Source organism: Cenococcum geophilum (genome assembly GCF_001692895.1).
Source record: "Cenococcum geophilum 1.58 unplaced genomic scaffold K441scaffold_3, whole genome shotgun sequence".
Lineage (NCBI taxonomy): Eukaryota > Fungi > Ascomycota > Dothideomycetes > Gloniales > Gloniaceae > Cenococcum > Cenococcum geophilum.
Window position 1 is genome coordinate 3,713,518 of NW_027137561.1, and position 17,465 is coordinate 3,730,982.

The 17,465-nt window shown below is 43.1% G+C and overlaps 3 protein-coding genes across 3 annotated transcripts; 2 read left to right on the plus strand and 1 right to left on the minus strand.

Annotated features, from left to right (window-relative positions):
* Positions 1–2,756: 2,756 nt before the first annotated feature.
* K441DRAFT_163587 (uncharacterized protein) lies at positions 2,757–3,286 on the minus strand. Its single transcript, XM_067640271.1, has one exon. It carries the CDS (start codon positions 3,159–3,161, stop codon positions 2,826–2,828), a length of 336 nt encoding a protein of 111 aa, XP_067509425.1. The 5' UTR covers positions 3,162–3,286; the 3' UTR covers positions 2,757–2,825.
* Positions 3,287–10,313: 7,027 nt separating this feature from the next.
* Positions 10,314–11,997, plus strand: K441DRAFT_673421 (PLP-dependent transferase; the record flags this gene model as incomplete). The annotated part of the gene is made up of 3 exons (XM_067650647.1): positions 10,314–10,461; positions 10,641–11,232; positions 11,352–11,997. The coding sequence occupies 3 exons, from the start codon at positions 10,314–10,316 to the stop codon at positions 11,995–11,997; spliced, it is 1,386 nt and encodes a 461-aa protein (XP_067509426.1).
* A 745-nt stretch (positions 11,998–12,742) lies between these two features.
* On the plus strand, positions 12,743–13,467 carry K441DRAFT_673422 (glutathione S-transferase-like protein; the record flags this gene model as incomplete). The annotated part of the gene is made up of 2 exons (XM_067650648.1): positions 12,743–12,946; positions 13,006–13,467. 2 exons carry the CDS (start codon positions 12,743–12,745, stop codon positions 13,465–13,467), a joined length of 666 nt encoding a protein of 221 aa, XP_067509427.1.
* Positions 13,468–17,465: the final 3,998 nt, after the last annotated feature.

The window sequence follows — 17,465 nt, forward strand, 5'->3', positions numbered from 1 at the left end:
AAAGTATTATAATGCTAAGAGATTTAAGGGACTAGATCTTAAGGAGGGAGATAAAGTATAGCTACTATACAAAATTTTTAAGAGTTGACGATTAAGTAAGAAGTTAGACTACGTTAGACTAGGACCTTTTAAAATTATATAGAGGATTTNACTAGTTATATTTAAGTTAAACCTATTAGCTAAAATAAAGATCTACCCTATATAGTATATTACAATGCTAGAGCCAGTATATAGGAATATTAAGCTACTAGTTTACGAAGCAGACACATATAGAGGATAAGAAGAAAATAAATAGTAAGTTTTAAAGATCGTTAGTTATAAGGATATTAACGATAAAATATAGTATAAGGTTAAGTAGATAGGCTATAATAAGACTACCTAGGAACTACTAGAGAATTTAAAAAACGCTAGGAGAAAGGTACAGGAGTATTAGAAGAGATTAGGTTAGGCAGCATTAATAAAAAAGAATTGCCAAAGAATAAGTTACCTAAGGGGGACCTAAGAAGAGTAGTTGCCGAGCTACTTAGACCTATTTCCTTCTCTATTAAAAGAGAATTCGTTCTTTTATCGCTAAGTTCCTATAAACCTTATTTTATAAGTTTTTACTCCTTAAAACGGACCTTCTTACGAACCTTTTTAAGACAAATTAACTAAGTAGACGCAGTAAGACAAGAATTAAGGGCTCTTTACTAAGCTTTAGCAGCCTCTTATTTAGCATTATAGGAATAACATAATTTCGCTAGAGTAATAGACAGTTTATTATCTAGCTATGTAGTAGTAGATTAAATATAAAACCCTAAAATAAATTAATTAGGGAATTAGACGACTATTAAGAGTAATAGGTTATGTATATTTAGTATTAGAAATAGAGCAAACGTTATAGAATAAATTAATATTTACTTTAGTGCACTTTAAATAAGAGGACGGTTATTGCGAAGATGGACTCGCTAGCGTAATATAAACTAACCCCTTTTTTAAACAACGTGAATATAGAGATAGTATAATCTCACTAAGAGATAATATAATAGTAATAATACGAAACCGACGGGCTATAGAAGAAGAAGAAATTGCTTTAGGTATAATAAGTAAGGATATTAACTAAATTAATTAGACGGACATTATACCTTTAGTAAATGACTTAGAGATATTTTAAATCTTTAAGAATAAAGATAAAGAGGAGGAAGATAGTGTTACGGACGCTTTAAGTACAATATTATAATTACTTAAAGAAGAAACAGAAGAAGCTAGTTAGTTAATATAAGTACGGTCTAGGATAGAGCTAATAGAGCTATATAATGAAGAATGGTAACTAAGGTTATATAGGGTAATCTATATAATCTATAGGATCTATAGGATCCGTAATAGAGCAGATAAAGCATACGTATATTACGTATAAGAAGGATTTTATAGGAGTACGGTTATGTATTTAAGGACCCTTAGTCCCTACCTAGACAGTTCCTTCCTTATAGTGATTCTTAGAATATAATTAGAGTTAATCTATTAGGCAACTACTCCACCAGTTATTATTACGTTGTTAACTTTAACTTACATTACCTACACATCTAGCCTAATAACGAGCCTATTGTAGTTCTTGCTACAAGGTTCCGTTACACTATATAAATAACACATAAAGCTAAAATATGGGTTAGCGGCGGGTTTAATAGGTATATAGCTTTACCGTCCTAACCTAGCTGTATATAAATAACCTATAACCTACCTATAAAGTATATACGGCGCTATACCGGTATAGCGTAAGGCCAAAGTAGGGTTAGTAGCGGATTTAATAGGTATATAGCCTTACCGTTCTAAACCTAGCTATATATAAGTAACCTATAACCTACTCGCGAAGTATATATAGCGCTACGCCAGTATAGCATAAGGCTAAAGTAGGGTTAGTAGCGGATTTAATAGGTATATAGCCTTACTGTCTATAAATCTGGCTGTATATAAATAACTTACGACCTACTTATAAGGTACTAGCGACCTACCTATATAAGTGAGCTTTAGAATATTTCTAGTCTACTAAATTTAGGTGATAGTATTAAGCTCTACTAGCTCTACCTATTAAATAGACTAATTAGGATTTTCTATACTAGGTATATAAAATTGCTACTAGCTTAGTTAAATACAGGGGAGTCTTAGTAAGGCAAATCTAACTAATTAGATAACTTTAACCGCTGGTTAAAGTTCCTTAATATTTTTGCGCCGTGTATATATACTACCCGTCTCTCTATACGCAAAATTAAGACGCTCTTTCCCCTCTAAATTTTTTCCTTACTAAGGTTTTTTATGGGGTTTTATTAAGGCTTAAGTATATAAAGGATCGGGGATGACCCTGTTCGGATCACGGTGGGGGGGTTTTTGGTTCAATTGTATTCGTCTTATTCTCTTTTCTTCTACTTCTACAGGTAGAATTTGATAGATCTCCTGAGCTCGCTTAGCTCACGTGGTTAACCCAATTGGTTACAAGTAACTGTGTCTACTATATTACAGAACCTTATTCAGACACTGGCAACAACTAGGAAATAAGAGAAAAAGAAGTACTAATAAATAAGGCCGTAGTCTATCCCTCTCCCTTTGCAAATTCGGTCCAAAACGCCTCCGCCTTAGGGTCGCCGTAATAGCTAGGACAGGGTTCTATATTAAGGTGGGTGAAGTAGTATTTGAGAGCAAGGCCGCGGAGCATAGTAGGAATAGCAATGATATAGGCCTGCTTAGGGACGCGGCTCGCTCGGAGGCAGTAGTTTTGGAGATCTTAAAACTTAAAATCGAAGTTGTCTTGTTCGCTAGAGTACTTAACTTCATCCGTGTAGAGCTTAGTTAAGTTAGTGATCTCTCTTCCGAAGCTTCCTTGTAGGGCGAGCTGGTCTGTGGCTTGGGTCGCAGTCGGTAGTGATGGTAGAAGCTGGGGTAGGGTCGTCGGTAGGGTCGTCGGTAGGGTCGTCGGTAGGGCCGTCGGTAGGGCCGTCAGTAGGGTCGTCGGTAGGGCCGTCGGTAGGGCCGTCGGTAGGGCCGTCGGTAGGGCCGTCGGTAGGGTCGTCGTCGGTAGGGTCGTCAATGGGGTCGTCGGTAGGCCATTTTGAGGGAGTTGGTTCGTGAATAACTCCTAAAAGACCGTCTATAATTGACTTCCTTGCCTCCTTTCGTACATATATACCCATTTTCACGGAGGTAATCCCTGATCTCCCTCAATCGATCCTTGCCAAGGTTATTAAGTATATCCTTCGTAAACGACTCAAAATCGTCGATAAAGCTCTCCCATAAGTCGAATCCCTTCCATCCTTCTCTTCATATATTGATAATCGCCATCGACGAATGCTTCGACTTCCTTGATATCGGTTGCGGTCGCGTCGATTCCGGTCTTCCATTTTGCAGTATCTATCGCGGAGGTAGCCATCGCGGAGGTAGCCATCTTTTGGTTCCGCAGTTGATTGGATTCGACAGTCGGACTAGAAGCGTGGAAACCCACAAACTAAATCGTTCTGAAGGGCGTGATGGACGCAGGTCAGAAGCGCGAGTAACCTCACAAACTGGCCTTTAGGCTTAGCAAGCAATACTTTAATTCTTAGCCTTCGACGAGAGGTCTAGAGAATTAGGTAGTGCCTCTCTTCGTTATACCTTGCTGATCTGTGCGGCACTGATCAGTGTTCGGATCACGGTGGGGGGGTTTTGGTTCAATTGTATTCGTCTTATTCTCTTTTTCTTCTACTTCTACAGGTAGAATTTGATAGATCTCCTGAGCTCGCTTAGCTCACGTGGTTAACCCAATTGGTTACAAGTAACTGTGTCTACTATATTACAGAACCTTATTCAGACAGACCCTTTTTAAAGGGGGGGGCATTATTAGGTAAAACCTAAGTAGATAGTTATATAGCTATAAGGTATAGGCGACCCTAAGGCAACCTAGGGGTGACTCGCCCGTAAGGCACGTGCTCTGCATATACCTAGGGAAAACCCTTCTTACCTCGCACACAGACTCCTCCTTTTCCCTTAAGGATTCGTCTCTGTCTATATAATATACCTACTATTCTATTATTGGACTCCCTATCTACATCCTTACCTTATATATAGCTTACTCTAGCCTAAATAGTATATAGGTATATACACTATTCTTTATATCCTTAAGCAGTTAAGGGTTCTAAAATTTTATATCCACTAATATTAAGTATAGGTTTATACTAGGGTATTAACGAATTAGCTTAACCTATTTCCCCCCTAGTTTACTTAATAAAATAAGCTATATTATAATCTGGCTAGTTAAGACTAAGAAAGTATAGAATATAATATTTTTACTAAAGCCAGTTTTTATAATAAGTATAGTATCTCCTATTTTATAAACTAGTTAATAAAGTGCCCTAACCTACTAAGTATAGGGATTCTTTTTACTAAGGAGTTAGTATATAGCACAGGTAAGTATTTCTATTTAATGCTTAATATTTTAAGATTTAAAACCATCTAATATAAGCCTCCGGAGCTATAGGATAGTTAAGGTTAGTATATATTTTATTCGGGCAGTGTTACGGCACCGTAACGGATCTAGTTAGGGGGCTCGCTTGAGCCTTGGCATATGTATATAGACGTGTCCTTTTCCACCTTCTGCTCCTTATCTTGATATCCGGGTCTATAGACATTCCAATTATATAGGCTTGCATACGTTCTAAACGGCGCTCATGCCTCAATTAACTGAGTCGCTGTGATATTATATTAAGATCCCTTAACCGATCGCAGGCTGTTGTATCCTAGGTCAAAGAAGCCCTATGGCCTAGGGTAGTTAATAGGTAACGGAGCCCTATATACTAGCAGGCAAGGAAGGAGAGCCTAACTTCTATAATAAAGAAGGCAGGAGACGCATACTCTAAGACAAAGCAGGATCATTGTTATTGAAGTCCTGTGGTGGCTGGGTATGGAATCCCTATACCGTACAGGCACCCCTTATACTTATTGTTACTGTGGACCTATAGTGGCTGGGTATGGAATCCCTACACTTATAGGTACCCTCCCTTATATTCTCTTCTTTTTTTCTTTTCTCTTTACTAAACGGCCGCCTATGCTATGGGGAAGCACGTGCCGAACGGTAACCTCTTTCCGACCGTACGATCTCGTTGACCAACCGAGCAACGCGTATATCTGTCAACTGAACGCGTACACCTACCGACCGATCAATCGATCGAACGACGACCCTTTAAACGACCACCGTACGTCTCTATCGGACGCTTGCACCGTACTGCTACCTAAATAGTCCTTTTTAATAGACACTAAGCCACGTATACTGTGAGGAACGAAATCGGTTGATACTGAGACTAGTGCTATGCATTGGCTGCGATAAACGACCCTAACTGATACTGAGTAATACGAGCTTTGAGGAACGAAATCACTAGGACTATTAACGCTGGCATCACTCTGCTATTGACTACCGATCGTGCCAATATGCATACGATCTATATACTAGACAACAGTAGTGCCGCTATACCTACTATAACCGACTACAACTGTGCCGATACGCCTACAGTCCATTAACCGTACGATCGTGCCGTTACGCCTGCGATCCACAACTTCCGCTTGCATCGTACTGCTACAACGAACGACTGCCCTGCCACAGTCGACGAGACAATAATCGTGCCTCTACGCCTACGATCACTCGACCAATCGATAGCCCAAGCTCTACGTTTAACCTGCTATCACAAGACAACCGATAGACGAGCTCTGTGCTCGACCACTATCGTTACCGCCGCTAGTACCGTACTACTACCCGAACATAGCTGCTCATGCCTGTAGCTAAACCTTAATTCGACCACTACTGCTCCTGCCTGCAGTACCACAATTGACTTCTGCTGCTACGCCCGCAGCACTACGATCGACCCTCGCTGCTCTGCCTGCAGCATCTCATCGACTACTGCTGCCCCACCTGCAGCAAATAACCACAACTGTACAAGAGGTAGAAGACAAGCACCTAAGGACAAAGCTTGAGGGCAAGCTTTTTTGAAGGGGGGGGTAATGTTACGGCACAGTAACGGATCTAGTCAGGGGGCTCGCTTGAGCCTTGGCATATGTATATAGACGTGTCCTTTTCCACCTTCTGCTCCTTATCTTGATATCCGGGTCCATAGACATTCCAATTGTACAGGCTTGCATACGTTCTAAACGGCGCTCGTGCCTCGATTGACTGAGTCGCTGTGACAGGCAGTATATAATTAGGCCTTAAGAGAAGTTAAAGAGGCTAAAAGAGTTAGGGGGTTATGGCGTAAGCCGCCGTGTTACCGTTAGTAATACCGCTTACTTTAAGGCATTAAAAGAGGATTTATAAGTTAACCTAAAAAGACGTATTAAGAAATTTTAACCCATAATTTTAGAACTTTATATTAGCTAAAGTATATAAATAAGTATATAGATAAATAAAGCGGCCTTTAAAATATAATTAATTACCTTTTATAGTGGTTAACTAGTTAACTAGTAGAGATATATTGCTCTTTAGTAGTGTCGCGTTCTATTAACAAGTTAACCCTCCTATATTTTCGCACTAAAGGCCCTTAAACAGTAAACAAGATAGTGCTTATAAGTACAGGGGTTATATAACGCTAGCAGGGGTTTAATAAAGCTAGTAGGGGTTTTATATAAAGCTATACTAGTTAAGTACTAGCCAGATTTATCTCGTTTGCTATCTAAGTCGCTTACTAAGATAAACTAAAGTCTCTATAAGAGCTCTGCCCACACAGTAAATAAAGTATATAGTAATTACTCTATACAATAAAGCTTTAAATTAAAGCTTTAGGTTAATTAGTTGGCTTATTAATTATAAAATTAGGTTAGGTTTTTATAAACTCGGGTCAAAATTTTCGTTAAGCGCCTTTTTTCACCTTGTCGACCAAAATCGGATTTGCTTACCACCCTGTTGTTTACCACCCTCTTATTGCTTGCACCTACCTCATGTATATATAGTCTCTTTCCCTTCATAGATCGATCGGCACACGAGTTCCTGACCTGATATTTCTGGTCAAACAGTTACGAGCCCGGGCGACTTCGAGCGTATTTTGAGAACCACCAACGACTACAAGACACGACACGAATTCTTGACCTGACATTTCCGGTCAACGCACCTCTGAGTTCCCATTTGCTATGAGGCGTTGAAGGACAATTGCGGGGCCATAGGATGATTACAAACGCCACTAAAAGGTCATTTTGGGAGAAGGACAGCACTCTGGTAAGGCTCAATTGTGGCAAAAAAAAGATTCTGATTCGCAAATTCTGGTATTGGAGAACAGCCTGCAGCATCAACCTCGCATTGGCACAAGGTTGCGAATTGTGAGTGATAATCATTGGATGCCTTGGGAAAAGTTGGTCGTTGCCTTCTTCCATGCAGCCTAGAACCAGCCAAAGACAAGCCTACACGTAAGATTTGAGCATAAAATCAACATACTAAAATATCCCCAAGTTTGATGTACATGATTGTGAGCTTCCAATGCGCAAGGCAAAACCGCTAGTCTATAGTATGAAGGCATATTCTACAAAATAAATAAACAAGCCATTAATTTATTATTATTATAGAAGACTTCTTTTACACTATAGTCAATACTTTAACAGCGTATGAGAATCTTGGCGTCTACTTCCAGCCTTACCTCTTCGCTGATGGTTCAGCTTTGAGCGCACTCACATGATCACTATGCAACTGCAAACACGGGGAGGCTAAGGCATACTAGAACGACGTATTGCTAATATACATAGCATCTTCCTTCTGCCATTACCTTGAGCCTGCTCGAATTATTCCACGTCGTGTCGTTACTCGAGATGGCATCGACCAGCCTTCGCGTTGAGGATTATACAATCGCATGGATATGCGCCCTACCAATAGAAATGGCTGCCGCGACAGCCATGCTGGATGATCGCCATGATCAGCTCTCACGACATTCTCACGACGACAATACCTACACCTTTGGCAGCATCGGGCCGCATAATATCATTCTTGCCTGTCTGCCTGCTGGAGTCCCTGGCACCACTTCCGCTGCAATTGTGGCTACCCAACTGCTTTCAGCATTTCCCTCAATAAAGTTCGGCTTCATGGTCGGGGTCGGAGGCGGCGTGCCTAGCTCGACGGCTGACATTAGGCTGGGAGATGTTGTGGTTAGCAAGCCGAGCGGCACATCAGGAGGAGTTATCCAGTATGACTTTGGGAAAACAGTGCGGGAAGGCCGATTTGTGCGGACTGGGTCACTCAACAAGCCTCCAAGGGTGTTACTCACTGCGGTGTCGACCCTCGAAACAAAGTGTTTATTAGAGGGGAACAGGCTGCCGAAGCACTTATCAGAACTTTCCCTAAAGTATCCACAGCTACGATCAACTGTCGCTTATCCTGGTGCAGAGCACGACAAGCTGTTCGAAGCGGGATATGAACACCAGGGTGATGATAATGCCTGCACATCTTGCGATACTCAAAGATTAGTCCTGCGGTCAATACGTAGTGAACACAACCCGACCATCCATTATGGCGTTATTGCGTCTGGTAATCAAGTGATAAGGCATGGTGCCACGCGGGAAATAGTGCGTAGGAAGCTGGACGTGTTATGCTTCGAGATGGAGGCGGCTGGGTTAATGGACAGCTTTCCATGTCTGGTGGTCCGGGGCATCTGCGACTACTCAGATTCACACAAGAACAAGTTGTGGCACCCTTATGCAGCAGTAACAGCAGCAGCTTGTGCAAAGGAGCTTCTGTCGGTAATACCTCCCGCTGAAGTAGGCCAGACAGAGACTCCATGCGACACTATAATCCGCAGTAGTATATCGAGGCCTGTCTATCCTAATTTCATACCGAGTACACGGGGTCGGGCTTATAGTTCTGGAAAGGATTCTGTGCAAGAAAGAAATAGGTATGAAGACAGTGATGACGCGGCAGGCTATGACGTCCACCGGGAAAGCCAACGGGTTGATGACCAATGTTTTACCTGCGGACGGTTTGGCCATTGGGCTGAGGACTGCTCTAGGGTGAAATGCTACAAATGTGAGTAAGGATTATAAAGCTCTAACATTTCCCTGTGCTTGATTATGCTAACCGATTAGGCGACATATTTGGCCACCGTGCAGCGACATGTACTCGCCGACCTGGGTCTTGTTACAAATGTAAGTATCCGTAATTTCTTGTTAATGGCGACAAAATTAATATTTCTATTAGGCGGTACATGGGGCCATTATGCAGATACTTGCTGGAAATAACCGGCCAGGATCCGGGCAGTAACTCTGGGCAGTAACTTTACTGCCTGAATCTTTTGATCAGCGGCGGCTCAGCAGGCGGTAAGGGTAGCTAAGGCACTACTCGGGCACCTATTTTACTAGTAAAAGCCATACAAATGCAATGTTCACCAATACTCCCCTACCCCTGCATGCCCCACCAGCTGCTGCACGATTAAACGAAGGTGCACGTAACACTAGCGCGTTGATTAACACCGCTTGATCGCCACCTAAGCTCTACACCACCTTGTCAACTCCGATTGAAAGCGCGTGTCGATCTTGGTGATCGAACGGCGGAATTTATACCTTTTGAAGTAATAAGCACGGCCATTTAAACGTATTTCTGCCTACTTTTGGGTACAAATGTACGCATTTTAGTTAGCGTAATCAACGCGCTTTCAACCGAGGGTCTCCTGTGTCGTAATTATCGTACTTGCGGACCCCTAGCAGTGAGAGGCAGACATAGTGACCATTTGACCCTTGTGTTTTATACAACTTAATTGAGGAGTCGGATATACCTAGCATCATCTATCTTAGTGGCGGCATCTCTCCCTTAACACGTTGGGGTCCTTAGAGAATTTGCTACTGGATTTGATTGGGCACTTGCATTGAACCGGGTTCTCTGATTGGCTAGTCCCTTATCGATAACCGTAGGACCCAAATCAACGGGTTAAGGGATAAAAGAAGTGCTCACCTCCAAGCTAATGGGCCACTCAGCTGGCATTCTACCATTTCTTTTCCGAGAAAGTGATTACGATGAGCAAAACTAACACAACTGCCATGCAGAACTTCCAGTCATGCAGCCAGAGAAGCACGAAATACGAAAGCCGCGTCTAGCCGCTCGCTCCTGATTGGCCAATGGCAAATCAATCACGCCCTTCGATTCTACTTGGAAGCGACTAGTTAAATCCGATGTCGCAAACATGAATGACTCCTCCATCCAATTGACCTGCGTGCGTATAAGACCAACTTCGTATAGCTGTTGTGTCATTCACGTTCGCCATATACATGAATTTGAGAGTTTGAGTTTATTTTCTACTTCTGTTCTTAATTTGAATTTCGGCATCCTGCAGTGCAGTTGCCGGAGTCAGGCTGTAATGGCGGACACAATAACCCTGCCCGTGCGCGAGAAGCCTGCATTGACAGAGTCTGGTGGTATTGGAAGGGAGGGAGGGAGGATTCCGTTTGGAAGAGAGATGAGGAAGCAGTTTTTATTTGACGAGAATTTTGTGAATCTGAATCATGGTAATTTTTGAAAATTCCCCTAACTGCTATATTGAAATTTTCATTGAGTCTATGGCGTATTTCTCATTTCAGAATAACTACCATATAATCAAGTGTTTCAATGCCCACCGCCAGCTTCCCATTACCCAACCATGGCATTACTACAAAGCTCTAGCGAGCTGACAATCTAATTCGATCAGGCTCATTCGGTACCTACCCCAAGCCCGTCCGCGACGTGATGAGGCAGATCCAGGACCGAACCGAAGCGCGCCCTGACGCCTTCATCCGTTACACCTACAAAGACCTGCTGGACGAGGCACGTGGCGCTATGTCAACGCTACTTAACGCACCTGTTGAGACTCTCGTCTTCGTGCCTAACGCGACGACTGGCGTCAACACCGTCATGNGAAATCTTGTATTCGAGCCTGGCGACATGATCCTCTATTTTACAACCATCTACGGTGCATGCGAGAAGACGGTTGAGTATATAACTGAGACTACGCCAGCTAAGGCGGCGAAGGTGCAATATACGTATCCGGTCTCAGACGACTGGCTTGTTAGTGAGTTCAAAAAAAGGGTGCGGGAGGAGAAGGAAGCTGGAAACAGGGTTAAGATCGCGATCTTCGATACTGTGGTCAGTCTGCCCGGAGTACGCATGCCATTCGAACGGCTTACGCAGGCGTGCAAAGAGGAGGGTATGCTGAGCTGTATTGATGCGGCACATGGGGTTGGGCATGTTGAATTGGATTTGGGGAAACTGGATCCGGATTTCTTGGTTAGTAATTGCCATAAGTAAGCCCTTCTCTACTCTGACATATTGACTCAAAGGAAGAGGCGGAGTTACCGCTTCGTAGACGGGAGGGGGAAGGAGCTAGTGCTTATGGAAGCATATTCGAGCTAACTTCGTGAAGGTGGCTCTTCGTGCCCCGCGGCTGCGCAATCTTCTATGTTCCGGTGAGGAACCAGTACCTCTTACGATCCACGCTTCCAACTTNCCATGGTTTCATACCAACACCGAGACCTGGCCAGAAAATCACAAATCCGCTTCCTGCAAGTACGAAGTCGTCATTCGTGACGAATTTTGAATTTGTGGGCACGATTGACAATGCACCATATCTTTGTATTCCTGCTGCTTTAAAATTCCGGGAATCTATTGGAGGAGAGGAAGCTATCCGGGACTATAATACGATTCTTGCTCGTACGGCTGCTAAGCGCGCTGCGGAAGCTTTCGGAACGGAGGTTTTGGAGAATGAAGAAGGAACCTTGGGAAATTGCTGTTTGAGTAATTTCAGGCTTCCTTTAAAACTAGAATCTGTCCAGGCTGTAGTGAAGAAATTCGAAAAGGAAAAAGAGAATATTGAAAGCGCAGTAAGGGATTGGATGAGCTTGAAAATGGTTGAGGAGTACAACACATTCCTAGCTATATTCTTCTACGGAAATAGCTGGTGGGTCAGATTTAGTGGACAAGTCTATTTAGAGCTCGCGGATTTTGAATGGGCTATTAGTGTGTTGAAGAAGCTTTGCGATAGGACATTGGAGGGGGAATTTTTGAAGTGAATAAAAGTTATGGACAAGGACGGGGGATGGAATTGAGTGATTAGTAAAATCTGACTTCTTGATTACGACAGCATGTGAGGCATTTATTGCTGTTCTTCATACTCTCTGTTTGATTGGGTTCAAGCATGTAAATCGACAGCAAGTTGGGCACACAGCATTCGGAGTCGGAATTTTGGCTTCTTCGGCCGCGTAGAAGGCCGATGTGGCGTCTGCACCGGACGAAAAAAGGGGTTTGAGGTCTTATACGGAGGCTTTTGAGTGGTCGCATGGGAGTATACACGAAATATGGTGGGTTGAGGTAGTATGAGAGCTAGGCATTTGTCATCAGCATCCAGTTCCGAGCGCCGTGCAGCATACCCCTCCCGAAACCCTGCGCCCTTACTAACATTGCTCGCATCATGCCACGGAGACTGCACCACGGACGAATCGTAAGCCCGACGTGCCTGGAGCTATTGCCAACAATGACCAGTTGCGGAACTGTGCGCAGAGGTAGATTAGTAATGGGGGACCTGTGGCGTCTACTGTGGTGGGGAAGTGAAGGGGAGCATGACGGCCATGACGGCCATGACAGCGTCGTTTGGAATCGAGAGTGGAATTGCTACCTAAGGATTGGAGTATAAGTAGAGCCCTGTTTCTTCTTCACCAAGACTTTTGTTATCCTGCAGCCTTAGTCAAGCACCTATTCAAACCATAACACCTTACGAACTTCACGAATCCTCTTAACTTCAATTAGAAGCCTATCATTATGACGAAACCAATCACTCTCTATAGCCATGCCTCAGGGCCAAACCCATGGAAGGTCGCCATCTTGCTCGAGGAGCTAGGCTTGCCCTACGAGACCGTATACCTGCAATTCCCAGATTTGAAGAAAGAGCCGTTCGAGTCGAAGAATCCTAATGGCCGTGTCCCTGCCATTAAGGACCCCAACACCGGCGTAACTATGTTCGAGGTAATATCTGTTACTTCGCACAGTCAAAATAACAATGTATAACTGACGGCCATTCCTAGTCCGGCGCCATTCTTGAATACTTAATCGATACTTACGACAAAGAACACAAACTCTCCTACACCACTTCACCTGAGAAATGGCTCACCCTCTCCTGGCTGCATTTCCAAATGTCCGGCCAAGGCCCGTACTACGGCCAGAAAGCGTGGTTCTCTTTCTACCACCCAGAGAAGAATCTAACCTCTGTGCTCGAACGTTATAGCAACGAGATCAAGCGCGTTGTCGGTGTCATCGACCGCCACCTGAAGAAGCAGGGTACTGAGTACCTTGTTGGAGATAAATGCACATTTGCAGACTTAGCGTTCGTGATGTGGCATCAGGCGATGCCGAGGTTGGTGGATGGCTGGGATTACCAGACAGAGGCGCCCACGTTCCATGCCTGGAATGAGAGGCTGCAGAGCAGGCCAGCCGTGAAGAAAATCTCTGAGGAAAAGGCTAAGGCGACGGCTGCGGCGCAGCATTGATTTGATGAAATGGCTCTACAGTGGTAAAAAAGTCGTTTGATTGACTCTGGAATGGTCAAATAATCCACGGAAGCAAGAATTAAACTACTTTTCGGGAAGCGTGATCGCAAGTTCTTTGACCCTAGGCGTTTGATCTGCAACTATCGCCCGGAATTATTTCCAATCTCTCCTTCCTCTTGTTCCTCCCCACGCCTCAAACCTCAGAATCTCCGTTTAGAGCCTTCCCTCTCTCCTATCGCTTACAACCTGCGCCTCATAAACCGCTGCTACTGCTTATACGTGTGCCGCTATGCTAGGGAGAACCCAACCTTGCCTTCGAGTCATCCAACGTCTCGTACAAGTCTACTCCTAAAATCTTACCCAACACTAACACATCAGATTTCTTTAGGTTTTTTTGGGAAATAGTGTTCCTACTTTATTGTCAAACCAATTCTATGCTTAAATTTCGCAGCGCCTTATCCCCTGGAGTGCTCTCTCAGCCGGTTTAATGAAGCTAGTAGTACATGTCATTTATATTCCTCAGAATCTCTTTTTCTACATTTACTGCATTATGTCTCCAGTCTTCTCGTATCTTGAAGAATGACATGTATTGAGTTAATGTAGAATGACAGTAACGCAAAGTACAATACCAGGTGGAGACTAAAGAGATCGGAAACCTCATGCTTCGAACACATCTATATTTGAAGCTAAGCAGGTCACTCTGCAGTGCATAAAAATATGCGAGTAGGCACTCAGTAGCATGTCCACCCGGACCGGTTATCCGACGGTGTACTAGGAAGGCTGCTATTGTTAAATATTGGTCAAGGATGCGCTGGTGGCTCGTCGGCTAGCAGAACCATTTCGTGTTCATGGTTAGCTATATCGTTGTTATGGATGATATTCTAAGATTTGTGGTTTGCATTAGACGGACTTTATGAGATTAAACACTTGATGAAACCAGCTGTATAGGTATAATCGCAGGGTTCCAAGTATATGGAGTTAGTATAAACTTCCAACTATTCCGTCCACGTGGAGGTGGTGTATAGAGGCTTCACGCCTCTATGGAGGCTCCATAGCTCCATACCCTTTACCTATAAATTTGGGCTTGAAGTTTAATATAATCTAGAGTTAAAAGTCCTCGTTTTTAAAAGAGGCTTCGGCGATATATTTAGTCTTATTCTTTACCATGGAAATCTACTACAGATGATAAGATAGAGTGGCTTACTTATCCTTGTAGAAGCGATAGAGCTCCACGGGCGGCTTATCTCATAAATCCGACGCTTCGCAGAAGATTCAGGTCTCAGCATTCGAGCGAAATACCGGCTGCACTACCCGCGGTTGGGGCGCCCGTAGAGGTCAAATAGAGGCATCAGCACCCAATCTAGTCTTTATAGCGCCTCGCAGAGCACTCTATAGTCCTACTAGTCAACTTAGGATGATCTTAAAGGTGTTAAAGGTGCTATATTTTAACACTTTGATTTTCGCGATTTGGGTGTGAACAAGTCAAACACACGTGATATTCTAACTTGAAGTGGAAGGATCTAAGCTTGTTGGTTATCTCATAAATCAGACCCCCGGGGAGAAATTGCGCTACGACGTGGAAAGACTAGCGCTACGCTTGTGGACCTTACCCTAGTCCTGTGGACTCCTGGACCAATCAGATCACACCAAGAGGAATTTCTCCCCAAGGGTCTGAGAGCTTATGGGCGCCCTTTGTATGAGAACTCAAAGTTTTTTATTAGGCGATAACTCTTCCACCACAACGCGTATCTTAACCCTTTTATAACGTCTAGTTATTATAAAAATACTATAAGATAGGAGCTCTTTAATTTCTCTATCTATTGCATTAAATAATAACGTTGTAGCTATATTATATAGTTAGTTACGTTAGTTGCAATTTTTTCTTATTGGTTGTGTTTTCTTGTCGGTCGCATTTTCTTGTCGCAATTTTGCCTTACTACTATGCCTTATATACTTCTCTACGTCTAATTATCTCTAAAATAATACGAGCTAAAAGCTCTTTTTCTTCTCTATCGCCTTTATATTATAGCAATATCGTAGCTTTATTCTACGAGAAGTTAGATATAGGTAGTTGGTTGTTTTAGTCCATTTTATCGCAATCTTGCCTTACTGCTAAAACTTACATACTTCTCTATGTCTAATTACTTCTAAAATAGTACGAGCTAAAAGCCCTTTGTCTCCTCTATCGCCTCTATATTATAGTAATATTCTAGCTCTATTTTATGAGAAGTTAGATATAGGTAGTTGGTTGGTTTTAGTAAACATTCAAATCTAATATCTAACTTACGTTCTACGACGATGTATCTCGCCCCCTAGTGTTCTTAGTAGGGGGTTATAATTTATAAATATATAGATATAATTATCTAAAGAATCTATTGCATTAATAAAATATATAATAAGTCTTGTGGTTAGGACGTCGCTCGTAAAAATATACAAAATTTGATTTTTAAAACATTCAATTCTCACCAAAGCGACGCCCATAAGCTCTCAGACGCTCCGCAGAAGATTTTGTCAGGTGACAGGGGTGCGCAGGGGGCTGAAATTAGTGCGCTGTTCTAATTGGTCCAGAAGAGGGTCTATGCGTTATCCCATGTCACGGAACAAATCTTCTGCGGAGCGTCTGATTCATGAGATAACTTGTTGGCGTATTCTTAGTACAGTAAAATCTCCTTAATACGATATGGGGTATATAACGATAACCTCTACATTACGATCTACACCCCTTAATTAAGCCTTTTTTGGTGTAATATTACGATAATCTGACTTTGGCAATATCGTTAAGCACCTACCACCAATATCGGTATAACCAGTAGAGAATTTGTATGGGAGAGGGCCCTATTTAGCCCGCGAGGGAGACATCCTAAGCCTTTTTAGGTATTAAGCTCCTCTTTTTCCTACTTATTCACCCAACACGTGACTCTTGATATAACAATACCATTGGTATTACGATACGCNCGGCCGAACAAACGGTATCGTACTAAAGAGATTTTACTGTAGGCCAGCGGTAAATTGACACCCCCCAATTATTGATACGCGGACACCCCCACTAATTGAGTTTAGTTCCTTCTTGATCAAGTTAGAATGTCACGTGCGTTTGACTTGTTTACATCTGCATCGCGAACAATCGTCACGCGCCCACCAAATGACGTTCGCGAGCCTCAGTTCGAAGATATCTTGTACAAAATAACGCCCTAGGGCCACCTCAAGGCCCAACTAGAGTGCAAAGTCTACTAATTACCAGCCAAATTGTAGTGGCTCTTGGACTGCTGTATCCCTTGACCCGGTGAAATTCGTCCTGTGGTTATCGATAAGAACCAGCCAATCAGAGGAGCTAGATCTCGTACCCGTGCTTAGATATTTGAAGCTCGTAATATCAGCTAGTTGCTATAGAAAATCTATATACACTCTTAATCCTTAGAGTTGAGTCGCTGAATATGAGGCTTCCAGCACTCATCCTTCCTATAGAACGGTATTTGACATACGCTGCAGCCGAATTGAGTCCTTGGCGTTCGCTGCGGCCTCTTCCAATTATCACTATCGCGAGATTTTTTAGTGTAGTTTGATGAAAGCTCTGCCAAGGCTTTCCTGCGTCCCCTACGCTGCAGCTGAGTCTTCCTGCCAGTCTCAATACACGCTGAGTAGTTGTGAGGTTTTGTCCAAAGCCTTATCAGCTTATAATCCTTCGTTGGATACCACGTAATCTCGTTTGTAGAGCGTCGAGGAGGGGGTTCTTGTGTATACTGCTTTCGATTTTGGCTTGAGCGCTCGAATAGGGCGTGGCGGAGGTCCTTCCGAAATTGTTTGTGGGTATCTTTACGGCCTGCTCTATGATCCAGAGGCTTATAGGAAGACAGCTGATAGCAGTTGCCTAGTACTGTATTAAGTAGGAAGTGGAATAGAGGCTTCCAAGTCTTCCTATGTATCCTCTGAGTATTGTAATACGAGCGCAGCTGGTCCGCGATATCTACGCCGCATATATAGCAATTGTAGTAGTAGAT

Bases quoted from the DNA above. Each gene is read 5' to 3' on its own strand.
- K441DRAFT_163587 (XM_067640271.1), bottom strand. From the start codon at position 3,161: ATGGGTATATATGTACGAAAGGAGGCAAGGAAGTCAATTATAGACGGT.